The sequence below is a fragment of the Equus caballus genome, chromosome 16 (assembly GCF_041296265.1).
Source record: "Equus caballus isolate H_3958 breed thoroughbred chromosome 16, TB-T2T, whole genome shotgun sequence".
NCBI classification, from domain to species: Eukaryota; Metazoa; Chordata; class Mammalia; order Perissodactyla; family Equidae; genus Equus; species Equus caballus.
The window spans coordinates 50,960,896-50,986,951 of NC_091699.1; the positions used below are offsets into that span (position 1 = coordinate 50,960,896).

The following is a 26,056-nucleotide window of genomic DNA, read 5'->3' on the forward strand; positions in this document are numbered from 1 at the left end:
AAAATGCACAGGAAATAATAAAACAAACCCATAATAAACAATAGCTTCATATACATCATGTTCTTCATTTTGTAAAAGAAAACAAAAACAGAAAACAAAGCTTAGAGAGAGCAGCAGCCATGTCGCCTGCAGAATGCTGCCGTGCTTTGCAGACCTGCTCCTCTGATTTGACGTTCAGCTCATCCCGAGACACCAGTTCAAGCACGTCTTCCAAGGGCAGGGCCAGGAATTCTTCTGACATGGACACCTCCACAAAGTGCTGGTGGACGAAGCTGTTGGCCGCATCATAGAGCACAGCGCACATCATTGTCTCAGCAAACTGGCGTACGCCCAGGCAATTTTTGGGGTGAAGCCTTTTGGCATAAGAAAAGATGAAAAGAAAAAAATTAGAGAAAGAAAGAATGTTATCTTTGATTATTCTCAGGTTGGTTCTGGGTGGAGCCACAGAACCAAAAAAAAAAAAAAACAAGCTTTGTCCTCACCTTTGTTAAAAACTCCCTGTGTGACATCAGACATGACTCTCTGGGACTCAACTTGGAAAGGTATAAAATTAAGACAGATTATCCTCAAAGGTCCTGCCTTCAGGCCTAGTGCTCTGTGTCTAGGTGGAATGAACTCTCTGGGAAGTCCCGCGGAGCAGCTCTCAGGAGACAAGGATAGGAGAACGCGTACTGGGAAACCTGTATGCTTTCCTTCAGCCATTGACATTCTTGGTTGAGTACCCACCTCTGATCACCAGGAAGGCACTGAGTTGTAGGATAGGAGTTTAAACCAAGCAAAGAGATGACTTTTCTCACATCAGCACCCTTACACTTCTGTCTGTTTTAAACAGAAAGAGGCGCTCTGGGCCTAACTGTTCAGACACGCAGAAACAGCAGCAGCAGCTATCACTTACTAGCACCATCAGTGAGCCAAGTACTTTGCTAGGCCTTTCATACACAGTTTCTAAAATCTTTTAAACAACACTGCAAAGTAGCAATTGTTCTCACTTTTAGATGGAAAACTGAAGCTCACAGAAACTAAGAAATGTGATCATAGTCCCTCTGTAAGCAAGCAGTGATGGTGAGACCGAACCCTGGCCTCTTGTGCACGTTCCTATGACCCCGAGGCAGACCTGCACTCATGGGGCCAGGGACACCCAGTAAATCCTGGCCCTGCTGCTCACTGGGTGACTTCAGCGGGTTCCTTAGGCTCCTTAAGTGTCAGTAACAGCCTCACTTGAAAAAGGTGATGACAACAGTTACTTATCTCCTAGGGCTCTGGCCATGATTAAGTAAGAATGTAGGAAAAGCACTCAGCATGGTGCCTGGTATGAAGTTAGCTGCTGTCTTGATTTTATTATGGTTGTTTTCCTACTACTATTGCATCTGAGAAAATCCCAAATGAGCCCAATGTGCTTCTGAAATCTTGGTGACAGCAGCAGCCACTGGGGGATGGGTCTTCTCTTATTTTGATATTATGACTGATAATCTATGGAGGGAGATGGTATTTAACACGTTAAAACTGCCCAGGTTTACTTTTTTCACTAGAATGCTTTCTCTCTTTTCCTTTTCCTCCATGCTGTTTCAGGTTATAGGCACAAAGTTAGACTCACTAACTAATAATCACCGTTGTCCTACAGCAGCAGACCTGTCAGGGACTGAAGAGGCACAGCATCTCAGGAGCCCGGCTTTGTCACTAGTCTAAATTCTACAAAGCTGTTGTTTCATCCAGCCTGAATTGGCTCTGTCCATTGCTTCGGAAACCTACGTGCATTTCCAAAGGCCAAGGAAACACGAGCACCGAGCAACACACGGACAAGGCAGCATGGCCAGTGAGAAACACAGGGCTCAAGGCCAGGATGTCAGCTCAGGCATCTGTCAAATAACACCTTTCTCCTGGAGCACTTATGGTGACGGAACAAGACCTGTTAAAAGCACTTTACACACGTATGGCAGATAAGAGGATAAACCTTCCCTGGGCCTCTACAGCATGTGCTTTTTCATCCCTATTGCTCTGACATCAACTCAAGAGGAGGATTCAAAATGTCATAGACTGGGTACTGGATAGAGTCTGAAGACATGGGAAAGGATTATCAATATTGCTGATTGGCATACATTTCCATCCTCTCCCTCTCAGATTAGGATTCCTGTACCTTACCTTTGGCTGTCTTTGACTGGCTTGGCATAATATTGAACAAAAAACACACCTTCAACTGAACTGGGCTTTCACATCCAACAGGATGGGATGTGGGAAGTCTATGAGGCAATTAGTGGGGAGAGACGAGGGAGAGCTACCAGGCCGGAAAGGGGCCGTCTCAGGAGTGGGAGGGCGATGAGAGAGAAAATAAACCAAAAGGGCAGATAGAGGCCCACATCTTTCATTAGAGACTTCACAACCTCCTTCGTGGTTGACATAGCTTGAATTTGCAAACAAGGAGGCCACAAGATGTAATGCTTGATCAGAGGCAGGAAGCAGTGACTTGAATTAAGTTAGTGGATTGGTTCATTGACGTATTGATGTTCTAGTCCAGTTCTGATAGAAGAGTTTTGGAATATACACAGCGCCAGTGCTCACCTAAAAACAATAAGGTCCATACATCTGAAAGCTGGGAAAAAAGGCCACAAGGAAAAAAAAAACCTGCAGGCGGAAGCTCTAACAGGCAGAGTGGCCTCAGGAACTACTGTTCCAACAACTGTGATGGCTTTGTGGTTTCTCTGTGCTCTGTCGCGCACCATTTTTTCCACTACTGCTCAGAATGATTTCCCTCAGGTCGTTGGTAATCAAATCTTGAAACTGAAGGGCCATGTGCTTGTCTTCAAGGGCACATAGGAAGCAGGGAGCTGGGAGACCCCATCATACTCTGCAGCCAGGCTTGGGGAGAACCACCCCAAGGAACAGAGGCAGCGACAGTAACTGTTGGAGGGAAAACAGAAAGCAGGCCAAGCCTATGGGGCCTGTGGCAAGGAATAAAACAGGAATAAAGTATGAGTTTAAGGTTCAAAAGGAGTCTCGCAGAGCTAAACGAAAAAGTGTCAAGGACAGACTCAAAACATCAGGCTTTGTGTTTTAAGAACGTTTTCCTAAAATGCCATTGGTGCACGTAAAAACTGCACTCGTCTAAAAATCACTTTTCTAAGCATCTTTTAGGTGACACTACTTTATAATAGAGACAGGATCCAGTGTTGACAGTGATGACCTCAAAAGCCCCTAGGTGGAGCTGTTGTTCCCTTGGTCAGGTGGACAACTTAGTCCTTTCCAGAGTGCCTACTTAATCAGAAAACCATTCTCCAAGTTCTGTGGGAACAGAGAAATGGACTAAGCACAGTTTGTGTCCTTAAGAAGCTTACAAATGAGTAGGAAAGAGAGTATGTGACCCCTCACCCATGTATCCCTCCAGCAGAACCCAGAAGGCATCCCAGGGTAGGAACAAGCCAGGCTCTGGGGCTCCACTCACTACATGGTCTCCATCTACAAAACCCAGAAAAGGACCACCTACCTCATGATGAAACCACTCATCCATGCCCAGCAGACAGCATCCCTGCATGGTAGGCATCATCACCACAGGTATTATGACTTGCCGCACATACAGCAGTGTTCAGTGATATCTATGAGCACCATAGGGGCAGCATGTGGACAGCAGGCATGATCCACAGAGTTGCTAAGTGAATTGGATTGGTGGAACAGGAATTGGAGACAGGGAGGTCAGCTCTAAGAGAGGATGAGGTTCAGGAGGGCAGATCTGAGATAGGAGAAATGCTGGTCTTAAGGCCAGGGACCTGGTGATCAGGGTAGCTCAGGTGGAGGCCTTGGAGAGTACCACAGACACAGGGCTGCTGTCCTGGTTTCTCCCTGCCTGTGTATAGCCCGGCACTAACCCTCACACCCAAGCCTCTAGTGATTAAACGGTGTTTTTTACCCTATGACTGAGAGCTCTGCCTCTTGAGGGGGAGGAAGAGTCTTATCCGCTCAGTCATCAAAAGGTCATTGCTAAGTTCCTGACATAGGTAGAGGTATAATCCATGGTCCTTACCCTAAAAGAGCATACAATGATTATCCCAGGGGACTGAGGCGGACGGAGAATTCCAGGAGGTGAAATTTGGGTGGGCTCTTACAGAGCTGAAGGAAAGAGGAAGGTCAAGAAATTCAAGGAGGGGGAAGGAGCTGAACAAAGATGGAGATGTCTGTGGAAGAGTTAAGGAGCACTGAATACACTGGTTTTGTGAGAACAGGCAGCTAAATTAGTGCCTGGTCAGATTGGAGAGAGAGGACCAGAAGAAGAGGTACATGTCAGGCCAAGGGAGAATACAGGCAGGGTTCTATAAATCACGTTCCTCAAAGGTTCATCCCAAAGAACTGGGCACTGTTTGATATTGATTTCAAGAAAGGTCATTTCTGCAGAGTAACCTTCCCAGCTCACTCTCTTCATAAAACTCTGTATGCCCCAAAGACTCAGCAAACTGGCAGAGGATTCCAGGAATGAAATGGTCATGCTCCCCACCCCGGGCCAGGCCCACCACATCACCTCACCGTTCTCGGAGGAACGTGCAGCAGGCGTCTTTGATGCTCTGCAGCTGCAGGAAGCTCGCCCCCATTAGCAATGACTGGACATTTTGCTGATCAATGGCAAGGTGGCCGTTGTAGGCAAAGTTGATCAGAGCCTCCAGGGCACTAGAGGAAAGAGGAAAGAGGCTCTTCAGAGATGGGTCTTGGCCCACAGGAGACTCAAGTCTTAAGTGAGCTGACATTACTATCTGGGGAATGGATGGGCTCTGCTCTAAAATCCATTTAGCCCATGCCCTTTGAGAAGCTATCTGAACGGAATAATTATTTCGCCATAGCCAAAGACTCATTCTACTTAAGTTGTCTTTACTGCCGAAATAATTTCATCACAGAAAATGCTAAAAAGAGAAAGCAATTATCCACAATCTCACTACTGAATGAGTCAACAGGGGTCATTTTCTTAGGCTCATTTTTAGTTCATGTTCACCTGCACATATAAAGTGTATGGATATAATTACATAAAACTTACACAGGCCTTTCCCATGTTGCTACGCTATTTTCACGTTTACTGTTTTTAGTGGCTGCTATATAATATTTCAACATGTAAATATGCTATAATTTATTTCCTTTATTGGTAGGCATAATAGCTATTACCATCTTACTGCCATTATAAATAATGTTTTTGCATTATTTCTTTGGGATAAATTTCCAGAATGAGATTTCCAACATTTTTTTCTGGCTTCCAATTCACACTGAGAATGAAATCCAAAACCTGTCTATAGGGCTGTAGGTGGTCTGGCCCCTCTCCATCTCTCTGACCTCATCACCTTCCACTCTTTGCCCCCTCACTCTATTCCAACATGCTGAACACACTCTCACCTCAGGGCCTTTGCACTGGCTGTTCCCTCTGGAGGGCTCTTCCCCCAGATGGCTCACTCCCTCACTTCAATTAAGGTCTTGGTTCAAAAGTCACTTCATCACAGAAGCCTTCCCTGATCACCCTGAAATAGCACAGACCCCCACCATCATTCGCTAGCCTTTACTCTGCTTTACTTGTCTCACATCACTTTCACTTCCCAGCCATGTCAGGCACTTGTATTTGTTTACTGCCAGATCCCCTCTACTAGAAAGTTGGCACAATAAGAGGTGCTTTCTGTTTTATCACTGCTATACCTCAGTGCCTACTGCAGCACAGTCACAGGTGCTCAGTCTATCTCTGTTAAATGAAGCACCTGGACTGTGCATGGTGATTAGCACAGCTCCTTCAGACACAGACCTCAGAGAAGATGCTGTACAAATGCCCCTGGAGACCCACTTCTGTGTCTTTCCTTACAAGTAGCTGACCTTAGACTTCTGCCTTGCGGTGGGTATATAAATCCTCTCCATGTATTGGGGCAAATCACCTTCAATCATCTAGAGGGCACCACAGTCTCCTAGCACCTTTCCCTCTAGTTTTAAACATTATGAGATTAAGAGGGTAGGCAAAAAATGACAGGTTACTGGTTAACTAGATAACCTTGGGCTTGACCTCCTTTAGCTTCAATTTTCTCATTCACCAAACAACCACAATATCTGCCACCTTCTACACCTGTGTTGCCCTACCCATACAGTAGCCATTAGGCACACATGGCTAATTAAAATTAAGTTTAAATGCGTTAAAATGAAATACATTTTAAATTCAGTTCCTCAGTGCCTCTAGTCACATTTCAAGTGCTCAATAGCTATACGTGGCTAGTGGCTACCATTTTGGACAGCACAAATAGAACATTTCCATCACTGCAGAAAGTTCTACTGGACAACACTGTTCTAGACTGATGAGAAGAGTAATGAATGAAGACACTTATTTGAAAAACTATTTTGCCAGCTAAAATGGCTAGCACAGAAAAGTGCAGAGAATAATACACCACCACCTTTGTACCCAGTCCTAGTTTAAAAAAATCTTGGTACCTAGTTCCTATTAAACGTGTTACTCTAACGGAGTAAAAATACATGGAAACTCTCATTTTAACTTTGTCCCAGGCCACTGGCTGAGGTTCTACCTTGTTTACTAATCACCTGCTGAGTGCGTGCTAGATACTATGTCCTGCTGCAGGCCCTCGAATGGCACCAAACACAGGGCTGGAGCTGCACCTGGAAAGCCTGTGAAACCTAATGGAGGAAGTTAGTACCTTGGGTCCATTCCTTGCATTACAATCTCATCCTGTTTGCATTCCATCATGTCATTTGTAAACATAGCGTGGAAGTATGGGATTGAGGCTGCTAAGACGATCCGGTGAGCACTGAATTTGTGGTCCCCAATCTGTGGGCAAAGTAAAATACAGACAGACACTGAGGAACGAAAATACAACAACCCAATCTGCCCCTTCCACAACTTAAGCCTCTGCCCACTGGAATGGTACTGAAGGCATCCCAGTACATGACAGCGGAGGCTTATCATGGAGACCCTGAAGGATTTTAAATTCAATATACTCAGTTATAGTAAAAGAATGTCAACAATATGTTTTAATGAGGTATTCAAATGGTTAAAAAACATGAACCTGAATGCCTCAAGTGGTAGTTTTTGCTTATACGGCAGTCTTCACTGCACCCTTCCCAACTCCCCCACCAACCTGATTTCTCTAATGCTTTATCCCAAGCCCGGTTTTATTAGAAGGTGAATGGAATAAACTGTCCAAGAACCCTGGAGCTCCTAACAGTAGGTTCCTCAAGAAGAGTAAATACACAGTAACAGGAAGAGATGAGGAGAAACGACACCAGACTTGAATACGGGGCGTACGTGGGAAGCAAGCACAGAGCAGGCATCATGGGCACAAATGTTGAGGGGGTGGTCTTTGGGCACCAACCAACCTGTGGTAGACCACAAGGAGCCCAAAGTTCCTCTGAAGGAGGCAAATGACACTGGTAGCAGCCAGCTGGAATGACTGGTGCTGTGGACTGGCCAGTACTCGGCGTGACCCCCAGGGCTCAGGCGCATGGCTCTCACAGCGACAGAGGCTGACTCTCTCCAATTTGTATCAAACCCTTGCCGACACACTCTTAGCCTGGGGAGTTCTATAAAGTGCTTTCCAACTATCTGCCAAAAGGATATTTCCTTTAATAAGCTTTGCCATTTATAGCTCCAAGCCACATAAACAACTCCACTTAAGAACTTTCTACTCTTCAGAAAGAGCAAAACAGTCTATTTCCCCCTTCACCTGAGTTCCACATTAGTGAAATGCCAGAGCATCTCATTACCTAATGCTCATCTCTTTGTGTCACGTATATTCAAGGATTCTAGCTCAGGTTGTCACTATGTCCTCTTTTTCACTGAACTTTAGGTTTATTATCTATAAACTGTCCTTCAAGATCACACACACTATCTTCCACATACCAAAGGATCCTTAACAGATTCAGATTCTATGAGTGCTTTATATAATCCATGTATCGCTCTACTACTGGTGTTGGGGACATTAAATGGCTGTGTGCTTTGGCGGTTTTTCATAATTAAAAAAAAATCACAGTAATACATACAAATATGTCTTAAAGTTGGTCTACAAGGCTTATAATGAAAACCAGCAGTTTCTGCTCCTGTTCTCATTCCCGTTCCTAGGAGCAACCTCTTTCTGCTGGTATTTATCTCCACCTTTCTAAGTAATATGCCTATAATATTACTTCTTGAATTTTCACTTTTAGTTACTATTTGTGGTAGTCAGTCTCCAAATAGCCTCCCAGGCCCCTTGCCTCCTTTACACCCTTGTGCAGCTCCCGCCCACAGTGTCTCAGGGTTGGTCTGCATGGTCAACAGGATATAGCAGAAGTGATGACGGCATGTCACATCCAAGGCTAGGTAATAAAAGGCAGTGCAAATTCCTCTTATTGTATCTTCTGTATCACTTGCTCTTGGAGAAGCCAGATAACAACATATCCTGAGGAGAGGCCCATAAGAAGAGGAACTGGGGCCTCTTCCTACAGCTACCTGAGTGAGCTTGGGAGAGGATCCTCCGGCCCCAGTCATGCCTTCAGATGACTGCAGCCTCATGAGAGGTCTCTAAGCTGCTTCTAAATTTCTGACCCACAGAAATGATGAGATAAAAAAAAAATTGTTATCTTAAGTCACTCAGTTTTGGGGTAATTTGTTACGCAGCAAAAGATAACTATTACATTACCTATTTAATTTTTATGATGGAAGATTAGGATTTTGTTCTGACACTCTCTTCACATACTACTCCACTTACTCTCTCCATCTTCCCAAAGTATGTCAAATTTTGGTTAAATTAATATTAAGGGTTGCATTATTAAGTAGATGTGAATATTATCTGTAGTCAAGCCATGATGTATACTATGATTACATTTCCTTTTTTGTATAATTTTTATTTTCCCTGGAGATGATAAAAAAGTGTAAAACTCCTTTTAGTACGTTCAACAATCAGGTACCCTAGCAGCTTGTTCTTGTTTGTTCCTGAGACATCCTTATTGGAACTGTCCTTCTGGAATTCCCTTCACCTCACCTATACCGTGTCCTGGATCCCATTTAGTCTGCTTCCTTATTTATTCTCTTGTTCTGGTGCAAAGTGTCTTCTAGTAGAGTTTCCTAAGAAAGGGTGTGCTATAAACTATTTTTACTCACAGCACTTCTGACACTAAATATGCAGGTTTTTTTCTCATACCAACCAATTCTCCAACTCTCTAGACACCACCCAGTGTCCTACAATTTAATTCAAATCTGACACTAACTACTGTGAGTTAGTACAGAGCCCACAGGTTAACAGCTTAGTCCTACAAGACTGCTCCTGCTTCAGATGCCAATTGCAAGTCTGGGCCAGCCATACGTCTGACCGACTGGCTATAAAGTTGGGGGGTGGGGGTTCCCCACAAACCCCTCCTCAGGTTTGACAATTTGCTATTATGGCTCACAGAACTCAGGTAAAACAGTTTACTTACTATTACTGGTTTATTATAAAGGTGATATAAAAAATACAAAAGAACAGCCAGATGCAGAAGTACCTAAGGCAAGGTCTAGAAGGGTCCCAAGCACAGGAGATTCTGTCCCCGTGGAATTGGGGCATGCCACCCTCCTGGCACATGGATATGTCCACCAACTTGGGAGCTCTCCAAACTCTGCTGTTTAAGGTTTTTATGAAAGTTCCATTATGTAGGCATGACTGACTAAATCATTGGTCACTGGTAATTAGCTCAATCTCTATCCCCTCTCCCCTCTCCAGAGGTCAAGGGGTGGGGCCTCTAATCACATGATTGGTTCCTCTGGCAATCAGCCCCAATCCCGAAGCCACCTAGGGGCCCAAAAGGAGTTACCTCATTAGCATAAACTCAGGTATGGTTGATTGCTCCTCTCACCTCTATCACTCAGAAAATTCCAAGGGTTTTAGAAGCTCTTGTATCAGAACTAGGAACAAAGATGAAATATTGTAACAAAAGATACTCTACCACCCCTACCACTCAGGAAATTACAATAATTTTAGGTGCTCTGTGCCAGGAACCAAGGACAAAGACTAAATGTATATTTCTTATTATATCACAGTATTACAGGGCACATGCACAATATGTCTGAAAATGTCTTTATTGTGCTTAAACTTGGGGCTAGTTTAGTTGGCTATAAAATTCTAGTTGGGGATATTTTTTTCTGTCAGAATTTTGAAGGTATCACTCCATTGTTTTCTTGCTTGTTACTTTTGAGAAATCTAGTGCCATTGTGAATACTAACCCCGTGTATGCGACCGCAATCTCTAAAAGCTTTTAGGACATCCTCTTTATCCTCAAAGTTCTGAAATCTTAGTGTTAGTTTTCTTTCATTCATTGCACTGTATCAATCTATAGACACTATTTTAGTTCTGGGAATATCTTTTCATACCATTTCTTTGGTAATTTCTCTATTGCCTATTTTTTCTCTTCCTAAATTTCCATTAGTCAGGTGCTGGACCTCTTGGAATGATCCTGTAATTTTTAAATCTATTCTCCCCCATTTTCCATCTCTTTCATTTGGTGTATCTTCCAGGAATCTTCTTCAACTTTATCTTTCAATATTTCTCTATTGCAGCTTTTTACAGTGGCTATCTTTTGGGGGGTTTTTTTGGTGAGGAAGATTGGTCCTGAAGTAACATCTATTGCCAATCTTCCTCTTTTTTTTTTTTCTCTCTCTCTCTCGCCAAAGCCCCAGTACACAGTTGCATATCCTAGTTGTAGGTCATTCTATTTCTTCCATGTGGGATGCTGCCACAGCATGGCCTGATGAGCAGTATGTAGGTCTGTGCCCAGGATCCGAACCAGCGAACCCCAGGCCGCCAAGTAGAGTGTGCAAACTTAAACACTCAGCCATGGGGCCAGACCCTGGCTATCATATTTTTAATTTCCAAGAGGTCTTTCTTGTTTAACTTCCAAGAGGTCTTTCTTGTTTTCTGAAGGTTTATTTATTTATTTTTTAAAGAATCTTGTTCATGTTTCACGAACACAATATTTTCTCTAATCTCTCTCAAGATATTATAGTTAAATTTCCGTCTCTCCTTCTCCCCCTCCCTCCTTCTCCCTGCTTTTACTGTTTCCTCTGAGTTCTTTTCTCCTCCATTTGTTTTGGTCTCTGTCTTTTAGGGTAGAGGCTTTCTTTAAATGTCTCATGACGTGGCTATCTACTCATACTTTTAGAAGCTATTTGAAAGCTGTGCGTGTGGGGGCTAGGCTTGTCAACTTGTGGACTTCACATTATGGTGATCAGGCAAGAATCTGCCACTTTACTGAGGACCACCAGAAGCAGTCAGTATCTTTAGGACTTTTTCTCTAGGGCTAATTTTATCAGAGAAGGATCTTCCGATCTCTTGCATGGGGTGCCGGCCTACAGAAATACTGGAAAGTGGGTGAAAAGGGGTGATGATCCTACCATTCACTATTTATCACTTTGTCTTAAAGCTCTTATTTTCAGTTTTGCTCCATATTCCATCCCTTTTATACCTGGTGTGCTTCTGGTTCAATATCTAAGACTAAAAACCTCTGTCTGAGAGTTGGCATTTAATCAACGTAGGCATTTGATTGCTTTTCACACAGACTTTCAATTAATCTTTCTGTTTTCAGTATTTGTTTCTCCAATTCTGGAGCTATTCCAGGGTTCTGCATTACATCTCTTTCTTCTCAGTTTCTCTCCCTAGCAGGCACTTTGAGTTCCTCGGGCCCACTAAGTTCACCACACAGGCTTTCTGGCTTTAACATTCCATTGATCTCTTATTTGCTGACATCTCTTCTCCCTTTTACTATCATTTTAATGAAACTACGGGAGGGGAGGGAGCTTAAAATCTGTGTTCGATTTGCTGTGTTAAACTGCTATGCATTTATTTATCATCTAGAAAGTAAACAGAAGACAAAAGAACAAGCTGTATGTGCATGAACTGGGTGACCTGGTTTCCCAAAAAAGTTCAGCTAAAGAGAAGACAGGCCTATTTCGGGATGTGCTAGCCAGATTACATCTAAACTATGCGTTCAGTTAAGGGGAACAACAAATTTGCCTTTATCTAGAAGAGGAAGACCAAGACGGGAAAAAGTCTGTAAGCTACATCTTATGAGGAATAGGTAAAGAAGAGTTGGTTTGGAAAAGATAATTTGGGGGGAGACACAATAGTTGTCCTCAAATCCTAGAAGGGCTATCACATGGATGAGGGCAGATGCAGAGGTTACAGGGAGGCAGATTTTAGTTTATCAAAAAGACTAAGAGCCTCTCACCTAAGAATGTTTAAGGGAGTCCTTCACTGGTTCTAACTATTAAGGGACCTTCCAATTTCACAGTCCTGGGCTACTATACTTTTGTGAAAAGCTTCAAAAAACCTAAATATTCTCATTTGTAATCTCAGTTAAAAAAAAGTCACTTAAAAAAATGAGATGATCATTTATTGAGTTCCTTTTGCTAAGTACTCATACATATTTTCTCATTTTAGTCCTCCGCTTCGGTGGTTTTGCTGGTTCGGATCCTGGGTGCAGACTTAGCACCAGGTGTCAAGCCATGCTGAGGCAGTGTCCCACATAGCAGAACTAGAAGGACCTACAATTAGAATATACAACTATGTACTGGGGGGCTTTGGGGAAAAGAAGGAAAAAAATAAAAAAAGATTGGCAACAGATATTAGCTCAGGCCCAATCTTTAAAAAAAAAGAATTCTTAAAAAAAAGTTTATTAAAAAAGGGACAAAGTAAATAGGAAATCAAAATATTACTTTAATACTAATGAATCTAATACTGTAAGCTATGGCTTATATAGGAGGGCAAGTGTGTTCTCTATTTTAACACCTTGAATGACATAGGCCCACACAAAGGTCACTTTCTCCACTGATGTGCAATTATACACTGTTACCTCAAATCTCCCCTGTTCCCTATCCCTAAGGTGACAAAGAAATGTGAACTGATGGAAGAGAATTTAGAAAAAAATAATCAATAAGCAACATATAATTGGTTAGTCAGAAAAGGCTATTTGGCATCCTTCCCTACCTTTAATCACATTTTGCTATACTCATCTCTAAAACAATACTTACTATAATTAAAAAGTATTATCAATGAAATGGAATCAGGCACTAAATTTAAAGTATTGGGAAGAGCCAGGTTCAAAGTCCAAGATAGAACAGAGGAAAGAAATTATCTAACAGTGTAATGAAGCACTCTGAACTGAAAGAGCTAAACCCATGAACACAAGTGGAAGCTGCCTAGGCCGGACCAGGATACTAGGTCTCTGTGTACACAACACATACCCAGTGCCCGTGCTCATACTACCACTTACTAAGCACGTGTATTAACACCAGCCACTTAACCATTGTGGAAGGATTTTCAATGACTAGCATCTATAAAGCAAATTAGGGGCAATCCCAGGACTTCCTAGGTATATACAACACCTCCAAATTTGCTTCTAAGAAAAAAACCAACTCAAACAAGCCCAAACCACTTCCATTAGTATTGCCGCAAAGACTCAGCACTCACGCCACTTGGCTTCTACAAAAAGTGGATACAGAACCTCTTCCTGAGCAGCAGCTCTGCATAATATGATCTGAAGGCTGAAACTGAATGTTGTTTTTATTATTAAGCCCCTGTAACTTTAATACCTGTTAACAGTTTTGTTTAGAAAATTAACAGAGCTAATGAAGCTACACGAAGGGGAAAGAGATTAGGTTCTAAAAGTCAATGGGTAACTTAAATGCACGTGTGCTGCAACTCCATTACACCTGGTTTTTAAAATCATGAACACAGTATTCCTTTGACAAATGTTAAAAATCAAAGTAGGGGGCTGGCCCGGTGGCATAGTGGATAAGTTTGCACGCTCCACTTCAGCGGCCCAGGGTTCACTGGTTCACATCCTAGGTGCAGACCTACACACTGTTCATCAAGCCACACTGTGGCAGCGTCCCACATACAAAATAGACGAAGACTGGTAGAGATGTTAGCTCAGAGACAATCTTCCTCAGGCAAAAAGAGGAAGATTGGCAACAGGTGTTAGCTCAGGGCCAATCTTCCCCTCACTAACAAAAAAAGAAAAAAATCAAAGTGGTGATTCAAGCACAGATATGAAAAGGAAAGTGATGTGATGTGCAGCTGGAAAAGTAGACAGGGCACTCAAGAATTCTACATGTCACTTTAAAAGTGTGGGAAACCAGGAACAGTACTGAGGAGGGATCTCCAAGTTGATGAGGCCACTCCACGCAGATAGAAGGAGCATGGACTGGCAGTGCCATTTGCTTAGGTCAGGAATGAGAGAAAAGAGCTAGGTTGGGGATAGAAGATCAAGTCAAGTTTTGGACAGGCTGACATCAGGTGCCTGGGAGACATCCAAACAGAGATACTACGTAGGATGTGGATGGATACATCTGGAAGACAAAGAGGTGAGTCTAGACTCAACTGATACTTTTGGGAGTCATCAGCGCAGAGGGAAGAGATGACTAAGGGTGAGAGCTCAGAGTGCAAAGAGGATGTAAGACAGCCTTGAGGAACTCCAACACTTAAAGACCACCTAGTAGAGGATGCATCCACATAGAAACAGAGAAGGGAGGGGCAGAAGGAAGAAAGGCAACGAGAAGAGAAGCTCGGAGATGTATGTCTGGAGGTAGAAGAGTCTAGGAGCAGCACTGGTGCACCCTGCCACTAGACAGGCGGGGTGGCAGAAGCACTGGAGTTAGGAGGCCCGCACTAGCTGCATTACCTCACACAGGCCTCCTCCATGTTTGGTTTCCCGACTCACAAAAGGAGATCATTCCTATTCATCTGACTTCTCAAGGGTTTTTGAAAAGATTTAGCATAAAAGTATATGAGAACGGTTGATATGAATGTCATTTGACCGAACTGTCAGGGTCACCTGAAATTCCTGAAATGTCAGTGAGAAAAAAGTGATGTGTGTGCAGACCAAGCTGATGTTGCTGCCAGTCCTGGGTCTTGTTTGGAAGGATGGATTTAGGCTGATTTGTTCCAGGCTGGCCACCAACGGGCACATGTGCAGACCTGACAGAGGTGCTCCATAATGGTAAATAGATGAATAAATAAATGACTGGATGGATGGGCTTTGGAGCAAATTGAAGCTATTTAGCTGCTTCTGAGAGGGGCTTCAGAATAGCAACTTTGGTCTCATTAAATTAAGTGATATATAATACACGTGAAAATACCTAGCACAGTATCAGGCACTTAGGAGACATTTTACAAAAGTTTTTCTTGCACCCAGCTGAGAGCAACAGCCACAAAAAGACTAAGATACAAATAACTGAAATCCTTACAAGTTCAGTCTGATTAATAGAACCCCGATCCAGGGAAAACTGAATTTTAGGGCCCGCTCTACTATAGGTATAAGCAAGCTGCCCAATTTTACCATGTCTCAGGTTTCCAGGTTGGAATACTGGATTATTATTTATGGGGGCATGGCAAGGAATACAGTGGGAAAAAAAAACCTGAGATTCTCAAGAGAAGCACTATAAATACTGGTAAACTTCACTGCAATCAATCACTCTATTAGACAATATTGGAAAGTTCAGCATAGCATTAATGGTCGAAATACTTGCCAATCCCTTTACTTGTGCCCATCCCAGGGGAGACAGAGAGCATAAGCCATATAGTACAAACTGCACCAGCTTCCAGGCCAGCTGTTCCTTTCTATATGACGCAGGCAAGTCTCTTCCCTTCACCCCTGAGCCTCATTTTTTTCATCTGTAAATAAGGGGCTTTAACTGGATCAGGTTTCTCAATAAGTAGTAGCTGTGAGAGTAACAGCAGCCAAGACAAATCCAGTAAAGCCTTTCTTTCTGATCATGATGGCATCTACATACATTTGAAAAGTAACTGTACACACACGTACCAGATATCATTTATCTAGCCTACAGACGGGTGCACAATTGGATTTGACGACACCTTGCAATTACTCTGAGGAATCCCTGTGATGCAGGAACCCCAGCACCAGAGGTGCTCTGCGGTCCCTCCTGGTTAGCAGAGTCTAAGACAATGACTAAGCAAAAGGAACCAGAAATCCTGGGCACCTCATCGCCTACCTAAGTTTTGACTTGCTTTAAAACACACCCCTTCGCATTTTCTTCCTTGGAAAGACTGGGAAACTGTCCTTTCCTGGCCCTCCTTGCTGGTATCTTTGGATCAACAGGGATAGGGTAGTGTGACACCACAAATTCTGTCCCTATGACAGGCAGGTGGGGCTCAAAGTTCAAGCAGCTGCTTATTCAAGCAGGAAAAGAGGCAGGGCAAAATCTGAGTTGGGAGTAATCTGAGACAGGTGTTCCCAAAGAAGGCAAAAGATACACCCAGAATAGATTTCTCTGATGGAAAACATTTTGATACCATTGCTCCTGCCTTCAAGGAGCTCACAATGAACATAAATAAAACAATAAGTAAACAGTTAAGTTCCAGCCTGTGCAGACAGATTACCCTTGGGATCAGCGGGCTTTAAGACTAAGCTTTTAGGCAGTCACAAGAGAAGCTGAAAGTGTGTGATAAGCAGTAATCCATAACTTTATTGAGGTACAAATTTGAATCATACAGGCTATGAAGCTGGTGTGTAAAAATGAGTCTACAAAATGGAGACGTAGTAGGGATGGATTACTCTCTAAAATTCCTTTAGGCTAGAAAGTTAATAATTATAAATTTGTTAACAGAGAGAGCATACCATGGTGGATAAGAACAGGTACTTCAATAAACGGTGTTGGGAAAACTAGACAGCCACATTCAAAAGAATGAAAGTAGATCATTATCTTACACCATACACAAAAATTAACTCAAAATGGATTAAAGACTTGAATCTAAGACCCGACACCATGAAACTTCTAGAAGAAAACATAGGCAGTATGCTCTTCGACATCAGTCTTAGCAGCATATTTTCAAGTACCATGTCTGACCGGGCATGGAAAACAATAGAAAAAGTAAACCAATGGGACTACATCAAACTAAAAAGCTTCTGCACAGCAAAGGAGACCATCAACAAAACAAAAAGACAACCTAACAATTGGGAGAAGATATTTGCAAACCATATATCAGATAAGGGGTTAATATCCAAAATACATAAAGAACTCATATGTCTCAACAACAAAAAAACTAACAACCCAATTAAAAAATGGGCAAAAGATAGGAACAGACATTTCTCCAAAGAAGATATACAGATGGCCAACAGGCACATGAAAAGATGTTCAATATCATTAACTATGAGGGAAATGCAAATCAAAACTACAATGAGATATCACCTCACTCCCGTCAGAATGGCTATAATTAACAAGACAGGAAACAAGTGTTGGAGAGGATGTGGAGAAAAGGGAACCCTCATACACTGCTGGTGGGAGTGCAAACTGGTGCAGCCACTATGGAAAACAGTGTGGAGATTCCTCAAAAAATTAAGAATAGAACTACCATACGATCCAGCTGTTACACTGCTGGGTATTTATCCAAAGAACACGAAAACACGAATGCGTAAAGACACATGCACCCCTATGTTCACTGTGGCATTATTCACAATAGCCAAGACTTGAAAGCAACCTAAGCGCCCATCAAGGGATGAATGGATAAAGAAGATGTGGTATATATACATAATGGAAAACTACTCGGCCATAAGAAATGATGAAATCCGGCCATTTGTGACAACATGGATGGACCTTGAGGGTATTATGCTGAGTGAAATAAGTCAGAGGGAGAAAGTGAAATACCATTTGATCTCACTCACAAGTAGAAGATAAAAACAACAACAGACAATCATATAGAGACAGAGATTGGATTGGTGTTACCAGAGGGGAAGATGGGAGGGAGGAGGGTGAAAGGGATGATTAGGCACACGTGTGTGGTGATGGATTATAATATCTTTGTGTGGTGAGCATGATGTAATCGACACAGAAATCAAAATATAATGATGTACACCTGAAATTTATATAATGTTCTAAACCACTGTTACCACAATAAAAAAAATAAAAAAGAACAGGTACTCTGGAGCTAATTATCTAGGTTCAAATCTGGGTTCTGCCGTTTACTAGCTGTGTGACCCTGGGCTAGTTACTTAACCTCTCTGTGCCTCAATGTATGTATCTGCAAGATGGGGTAAATAGTACCTTCCTCATGTGGTTACTGTGAGGATTAAATTAGCTAACATCTGTAGGCACTTAAAACAGTGCATGGCACATATTAAGTGCTATATAAGTGCTTGCTAAATAAATAAAATGTTTTCCAATTTAGAACTTTATATAATTTATTTTTAAGATCTTTAGAGAAGGGGTCAGCAAAGTATGGTCTATGGGCCAAAATCTGGCCTGTCTCTTGTTTTTGCACAGTCCATGAGAGCTAAGTATAGTTTTAACATTTTTATATGGCTGGAAAAAATCAAAAGAAGACATATTTCATGATGTGAAAATGATATGAAACCCAAATTTCAGCGCCCATACATAAAGTTTTATTGGTACATAATCATGCCTATACATTGGCAAAACTGAGCAGCTATAATAGTAACCAATGGCCCACAAAGTCAGAAATATTTACTATCTGGCCCTTTATAGAAAAAATTTGCTGACCTCTGCTTTAGAATCATAGGGAACAAATATTCTGAAGAGGGATGTGAACATGTTCTCTAGAAAGGAGAAGACGCCGATCACTTATCTAGGATACCCCCTCTCCCAGCCCACATCACACCTGACGTTCTGCAGGTATTCACAGACTCCCCCTGCTGAACTAGTATGAACTGTTCACACTCTGTGGAATTCAGCACTGAGATAACCAGGTCTTACACAAAATGCTTGCTCCTTTCAAAAGAAAATGAGCTAGGCCTAAAACAGAAGCTTTCACACTGGAGCCATTGGCCCATATGGGCCTGCCACCACCAATGTGCCTTTTTTAAAAAACTTCAGTTTCTTAGCCATAGTTACACAATTATTTTCTCTTTCTCCACCCTCCATGGAGTTTAAACGCTAATTTGCCTCAGCAAATAATGCAGCCTAGTCCATCAGAAGTGTAGGAAGTGAGTTGCGTGGAGATGCCTTGAAGCATCTGCCTTCCTACCTCAGGCATCAACCAATCCTCCACCTTATTCAGCAACCATCAAGCACAAAGCCAGCTCAGCCCAGTTCTCCACCCCTAACTGAAACCTTACTCAGATGTGAGAGGAGTAAGGCTATTCCATGTTCGAGATGTGAAGCCTCAGTCTCAAGTACTGGACTTTTCTGTTTTTACCTACTCCAGGGGACTTCAAACTCTTTGAGGGTAATAAGGGTCTTGCACATCCCTTAAACAGCTCAGTAAATATTCACTGAAATTAAAATACCAACTCTATCCTCAATAGCAGCCCAGAAAATCAACAATTCCCTGTGAAAATAAATTAACCTCATTGAAAAGATGGCAGTGTCACCAAAGGGTATAGTCAAAATGAACCGGGTTCTCTCAGTTAAATTTAGAAAAGACTGAGCAGGAGGCATAGTTATTTTCTACTCATTTCCTTCAAATTTTTCTTAAATATGTAAATAGGTACAGTAAATCTTCAAATAACCATGCCACACGAGAGCTATTATAACAATAATCTATTATTACTATTAACTAGATATAATATATATCTTTACATAGCTATATAATACAGATAGAGCTATTAACTATATGTTAATATTAGGATCATAAACTATCAATTATCTATAATATTATGATAATGATAATCTATTAATCAACTATTTTGGTTACTTGGAGGTTAACAGAAAACTCTTGTGTCTTCAACACATGCCACTAACAACCTTCCAAAAATATATGACTAGCTACAGACTCCATCTCATGTCAGCTCTGTCCAACGCTCCTTACCTTCTCCTGGGAACTTCTATCTTCATTCCAACCACACTACACAACATATGACCTAGGCCCTACCAATTAGACCCTTCCTCAGAGTTTTTCAAATGAGAAAGAAGAAAAAGGAACAGTCCCTCCAGAGCAGCAGGGAGCCGTCAGATCAGATGCTCCATCACCCTCCTTGTGTGAAAACCAGTCTGCAGCGGAAGGAGGTTGCTGACCAAGGAGGCAAAGCGTCTTGGCAGCATTTCAGTGCCCCAGGCCCACCATCAACCCTGTCTTTTCTCCAGTTTGATTACATAAGCCAATAAACAACTGGTCTTGCTGAGACTAGTTCTGCCATTAAGAGCCAGAGTTCTGAGCACAGCAGTCCAGAGAAAGCCCTGGGGGAATTCAGAAAAGGGAGACCTTCCTTCCTGGCCTTAGTAGAAGGGCTACGACTGAAGGTGGCTTCAGCTCTGATTGGACCCTGTGGTGTCTCAAGGCCCCCATTCTGCTCACCAGTCAGGTGTTAAAGGACCCCGTTTGTAAAAACACCTCAGTGACAGCATCCACTACACGTATCAAAGGCATACAGCAAACAGTGTTTTACTGACTAGGAACACTGAGGGGCACACAGAAATGGTCAATAGATATATCTTCTGCATGGATGACTCATTTGTTGCATTCTCAGCAGTTTATTTTCTTGGAAAAGTTATCATTATTTTGGATAGGGATAACCAAACCCACCATCTGAATCCCCACCATAACTCTGAGGTATGTGACCTGCCTGACGTCAGACAGATAGGAACAAGGGCCACTTACTTCCTTTCTGTGAATGTGGACAGTAGATTCTGAAGAAATGTTTCTCCTTCCCCACAGCTCCACTTTCTTTTTCTCCCACCATAATGATACCCTGATAATGTTAATAGCCTTACACTATTAAGGAAATTGATTTTGCAATTTTAAAACTTCTGAAAAGGAGATCTCTAGGCTCAAATGGTTTCATTAGAGAATTCCACCAAATATTTAAAAAAGAATTAATACTAATTCTAAACAATCTCTTCCAGAAAATAGAAGAGGAGGGGACAACTCCTAATTGATTTTATGAAGCCAGAATTAGCCTAATATCAAGACAAAGACAATACAAAGAAAACAACAGACTAATCTCCCTCATGAATATACACGCAGAAATCCTTAACAAAATATTAACAAACAGAATTCATGGGCTAAAGAAAAAAGAAGTCACACAATCCTCTTAATTGATGTAGAAAAAGCATTTAACAAAATTCAACACCCATATATGATAAACACTCTTAAAGCACTAGGAATAGAGGGGAATTTCCTCAACTTGACAAAGAACATTTACAAAAAACCTTTACCTAACATCATACTTATTGGTAAAAGACTGAATGCTCTCCCATAAAATGCAGAAAAAGGCAAGGATGTCCACTCTTACCATTGCTATTTAACAGAGTCCTGGAAGTTCTAAGCCAGTGTAATGAAATAAAAGGAATACAGATTAGGAAATAAGAAACAAAACTATCCCTGTTTGCCAATGACATGATGGTTTACATCACTGAAAAATCCAAAGCAATTTATGAAAAACAAAAACAATGCACCTAGAACTAATAAGTGAGTTCAGCAAGGTCACAGGATACATACAAGTTGTAGGACACAAGATCAACATACAAAAATCAATTGTATTTCCACATACTAGCAATTAACATGTGGAAACCAAAATTTAAAATATAATTACATATATAATCATTCAAAAAAATCAAATACTTAGGTGTAAATCTAACACACTGATGTACAGGCCCTTGCAAGCTACAAAATGCTGATGAAAGAAATCAAAGATCTAAATAAATGAAGAGACATATTGTGTTCAAAGATTACAACACTCAACACAGTAAAGATGTTAATTCTCTCCAAATTGATGTACAGCTTTGATGCGATTCTTATCAAAATTCCAGCAAGATTATTTTTATAGATAGACAAGATTATTCTAAAATTTATATGGAAAGGTAAAGGATCTAAAATAACTAAAACAACTTGAACAAGAAGAAGAAAGTACAAATGGCCAATAATCACATGAAAAGATGTTTAACATCATTACTCATCAGGGAAATGCAAATCAAAACTAGAATAAGATACTACTTCACACCCATGAGGATTGCTATTATCAAAAAAACAGAAAATAGCAAGCGTTGGCAAAGAAGTGGAGAAATTGGAACCTTTATACACTGTTGCTTGGAATGTAAAATGGTGCAGCCACTGTGGAAAACAGTTGGGCAGTCCCTCAAAAAGTTAAACATAGAGTAACAATATGATACAGTAAGTCCATTCCTAGGTATAGACCCAAAGAACTGAAAGCAGGGTCTTGAAGAGATATTTGCATACCCATGTTCACAGCAGCACTATTCACAATAGCTAAAAGGTGGAAACAACCCAGGTGCCCATCAATAGATGAATGGATAAACAAAATGCGGTATACACAAACAATGGAATACTATTCAGCCTTAAAAAAGGAATGAAATCAGGAGAATGAGAAGATAAGCCACAGACTGGGAGAAAATATTTGCAAAAGACATATCTGATAAAGGACTATTATTCAAAATATACAAAGAACTCTTGAAACCCAACAATAACAAAGATGGAATTAAAAAATGGGCAAAAGACTTTAATAGACACCTCAGCAAAGAAGATACACAAACGGCAAATAAGCATACGAAAAGATGTTACACATCGTGTCATCAGGGAAATGCAAATTAAAAACAAGACACCACAAGACATTTATTAGAATGGCCAAAATCCAAACACTGGCAATACCAAATGCTGACAAGGACGTGGAGCAAAAAGAACTCTCATTTGCTGCTGGTGGGAAGGCAAAATGGTACAGCCACTTTGGAAGACAGTTTGGCACTTTTTTACAAAACTAAACACATTCTTACCATATGATCCAGCAATCATGCTCCTTGGGGTTTTACCAAAGGAGTTAAAAACATATGTCCACACAAAAACCTGTACATGGATGTTTATAGCAGCTTTATTCATAATTGCCAAAACTTGGAACAACCAAGATGCCCTTCGTAGGTGAATGGATCAATAAACTGTGGTACATCCAGACAATGGAATATTATTCAGCAGCAAAAAGAAATGAGCTATGGAGCCATGCAAAGACATGGAGGAACCTTAAATATACATTACTAAGTGAAAGAAGTCAACCTGAAAAGGCTACATTTAGTAGGATTCTAACCATGTGACATTCTGGGAAAGGCAAAACTATGCAGACAATAAAAGGATAAGTGCTTGCCAGAAGTTAGAAAGGAGGGAGGGATGAATATGTGGAGCACAGAGGATTTTTAGGGCAGTAAAACTACTCTGGACAATATTATAATGGCAGATACATGTCTTAATATGTTTGTCAAAAATCATAGAACATACACCACCAAGAGTGAACTCTAATGTAAATGGACTCTGGATGATGATGATATGTCAATGTAGGTTCATCGTTGTAACAAATGTACCACTCTGGTGTGGGATATTGATAGTCGGGGATGCTGTGTGTGCCATGGGGATAGGGTGTATGGGAAATCTCTGCATCTTCTGCTCAATTTTGCCGTGAACCTAAAACTACTCTAAAATTAACTTCTGCTTTTTTTAAAAAAGGAATGAAATGCTAATACATACTACAACACGGACAAACCTTGAAAACATTATACTAAGTGAAATAAACCAGACACAAAAGGATAATATTGTTATGATTCCACTTATACGAGAGGACTAGAATAGGCAAAATCATAGGGATAGAAAATACAACAGAGGCTAGGGGAAGGGGCAATGGGGAATTATTGCTTAATGGTTATAGAGTTCTGGTTTGGGTGATGAAAAAGTTTTCTTAATAGACAGTGGTGATGGTCACACAACACTGTAAATGCATTTAATACCACTGAATTGTACACTTAAAAATGGTTAAAAAGGTAAAAAAAAAAAAATGAGTAAAATAAAAGAATAAATTAGGAGGAATTACTCTACCCATTTCATGATTTATTACCAAAAAAACTACAAAAGAAACAGTGGTAATACCAAATGCTGGGGAGGACAGAAAAGAACTGGGTCACTCATTATATTAGTCAGGGTTCTGTAGATAAACAGAACTAACAGGATATGATCCGTGCTGTGTACACATATGTGTAGCAGGGGAGACAGGGAGAGGGAAATTGGGACTGACACTGACTGATTTTAAGGAACTGGCTCACATAATTATGGGAGCTGGCATGTCTGACATCTATAGGGTGAGCTGGCAGGATGGAGATTTGGATAAGATTTGATGTTATAGTCTAAGAGTCTGAAATCTGCAGGGCAGGCCAGCAGGTGGGAAACTCAGGCAGGGTTTCTACGTTGCAGCGAAGAACTGTTTCTTCTTTGGGAAATCTCAGTTTTTGCTCTTAAGGCCTTCAACTGATTGGATGAGGCCCACCCACATTATGGAAGGTAATCTGCTTTACCTAAAGGTCTATTAATTTAAATGTTAATCACACCTAAAAAATATCCTCACAGCAACATTTAGACTGGTATTTGACCAAACAACTGGGCACCACAGCCTAGTCATGTTGACACATAAAAACCACTGTACTCATACATGCTGGTAGGAATGTAAAATGGTACAGCCACTCTGGAAAATAGTTTGGCAATTTCTTCTAAAACTAAAAATGAATTTACCATATGACACGGGAATTCTACTCTTGGGCATTTATCCCAAAGAAACGAAAACTTACATTCATGCAAACTTCTGTAAATGAATGTTTGTAGTAGCTTTATTTGTAATAGCTCAAACCTGGGAAAAATCTAAGTGTCCTTCAACAGATGAATGGTTAAACAAAATGTACAGCCATTGGATGAATTAAAAAACAAGACCCAACAATATGCTGCCTCGAGGAAACACATCTCAGCTCTAAAGACAAACACAGGCTCAGAGTGAAGGGATGGAAGACAACATTCCAAACTAATAGGAAACAAAAGAAAGCAGGTGTTGCCATACTTATAGCAGACAAAGTAAACTTCAAGATAAAAAAGACAATGAGAGACAAAGAGGGGCAGTATACAATGATAAAGAGGACAATCCACCAGGAAGCCATAACACTTATAAATATACATGCACCTAACACAGGATCACCAAAGTATATAAAGCAACTATTAACAGAACTAAAAGGAGATAACAGCAACACAATAATAGCAGGGGACATTAACACCCCACTTACATCAATGGATAGATCATTCAGACAGAAAGCCAACAGGGAAATAGTTGAATTAAATTAAAGACTAGACCAGATGGACTTAATAGATATATATACTTCATCCAAAAACAGCAGACTACACGTTCTTCTCAGGTGCAGATGGAACATTCTCAAAGATAAACCATACACTGGGAAACAAGGCAAGCCTCGACAAATTTCAGAAGATTGAAATCATATCAAGCATCTTTTAAGACCATAATGTTATGAAACTAGAAATCAACTACAAGAAAAAGGCTGGGAAAGTGACAAACATGTGAAGACTAAGCAACATGCTACTGGACAACAAATGGATCATTGAAGAAATTAAAGGAGAAATCAAAAAATATTTGGGGACAGATGAAAATGAAAATACACCATACCAACTCATATGGGATGCAACAAAAGCAGTCCTAAGAGGGAAATTCATAGCAATACAGGCTCGCTGTAGCAAACAAGAAAAACCTCAAATAAGCAATCTTAAACAATACCTAACAGAACTAGAAAAAGAAAACAAAGCCCAAAGTCAGCAGAAGGAGGGAAACAATAAAAATTAAAGCAGAAATAAATGAAATTTAAATTTAAAAAACCAGTAGAAAGGATCAATAAAACTAGGAGCTGGTTCTTTGAGAAGATAAACCAAACTGACAAAGCTTTAGCCAGACTCACTAAGAAAAAAAGTGAGAATGTTCAAATAAATAAAATTAGAAACGAAAGAATAGAAATTACAACAGATACCACAGAAATACAAAAGATTTTCAGAGACTACCAAGAAAAACTATATGCCAACAAATTGGACAATCTAGAAGAAATGGATAAATTCTTAGACTCCTACAACCTCCCAAAACTGAATAAACAAGAAACAGAGAATCTGCATAAACCAATCACAAATAAAGAGATTGAAACAAATCAAAAATCTCCCAAAAAACCCAAAGTCCAGGACCAGATGGCTTCTCTGGAGAATTCTACCAAACATTCAAAGAAGATTTAATATCTATTTTTCTCAAACTATTCCAAAAACTTGAAGAAGACAGAACACTTCCTAACACATTTTATGAAGCCAACATCATCCTGATT

The 26,056-nt window shown here is 40.9% G+C and overlaps 1 protein-coding gene across 16 annotated transcripts in view; it reads right to left on the reverse strand.

The window, feature by feature from the left end:
- Positions 1-26,056, reverse strand: part of KLHL18 (kelch like family member 18) — a 57,172-nt gene that overhangs the window by 15,412 nt on the left and 15,704 nt on the right. For 11 of the 16 annotated variants that reach the window (XM_070237830.1, XM_023620539.2, XM_070237828.1 and 8 more), the window contains 3 exons: positions 6,651-6,781; positions 4,510-4,650; positions 155-353 (listed from right to left, as the gene is read on the reverse strand). In XM_070237830.1, coding sequence (XP_070093931.1) covers positions 155-353; positions 4,510-4,650; positions 6,651-6,715 — 405 coding nt within the window. In that variant the 5' untranslated portion in view covers positions 6,716-6,781. Of the gene's footprint in view, positions 1-154; positions 354-2,556; positions 4,651-6,650; positions 6,782-26,056 lie in introns of those variants that run through there. The other 5 variants (XM_023620540.2, XM_070237833.1, XM_070237831.1 and 2 more) reach the window with 2 other exon arrangements.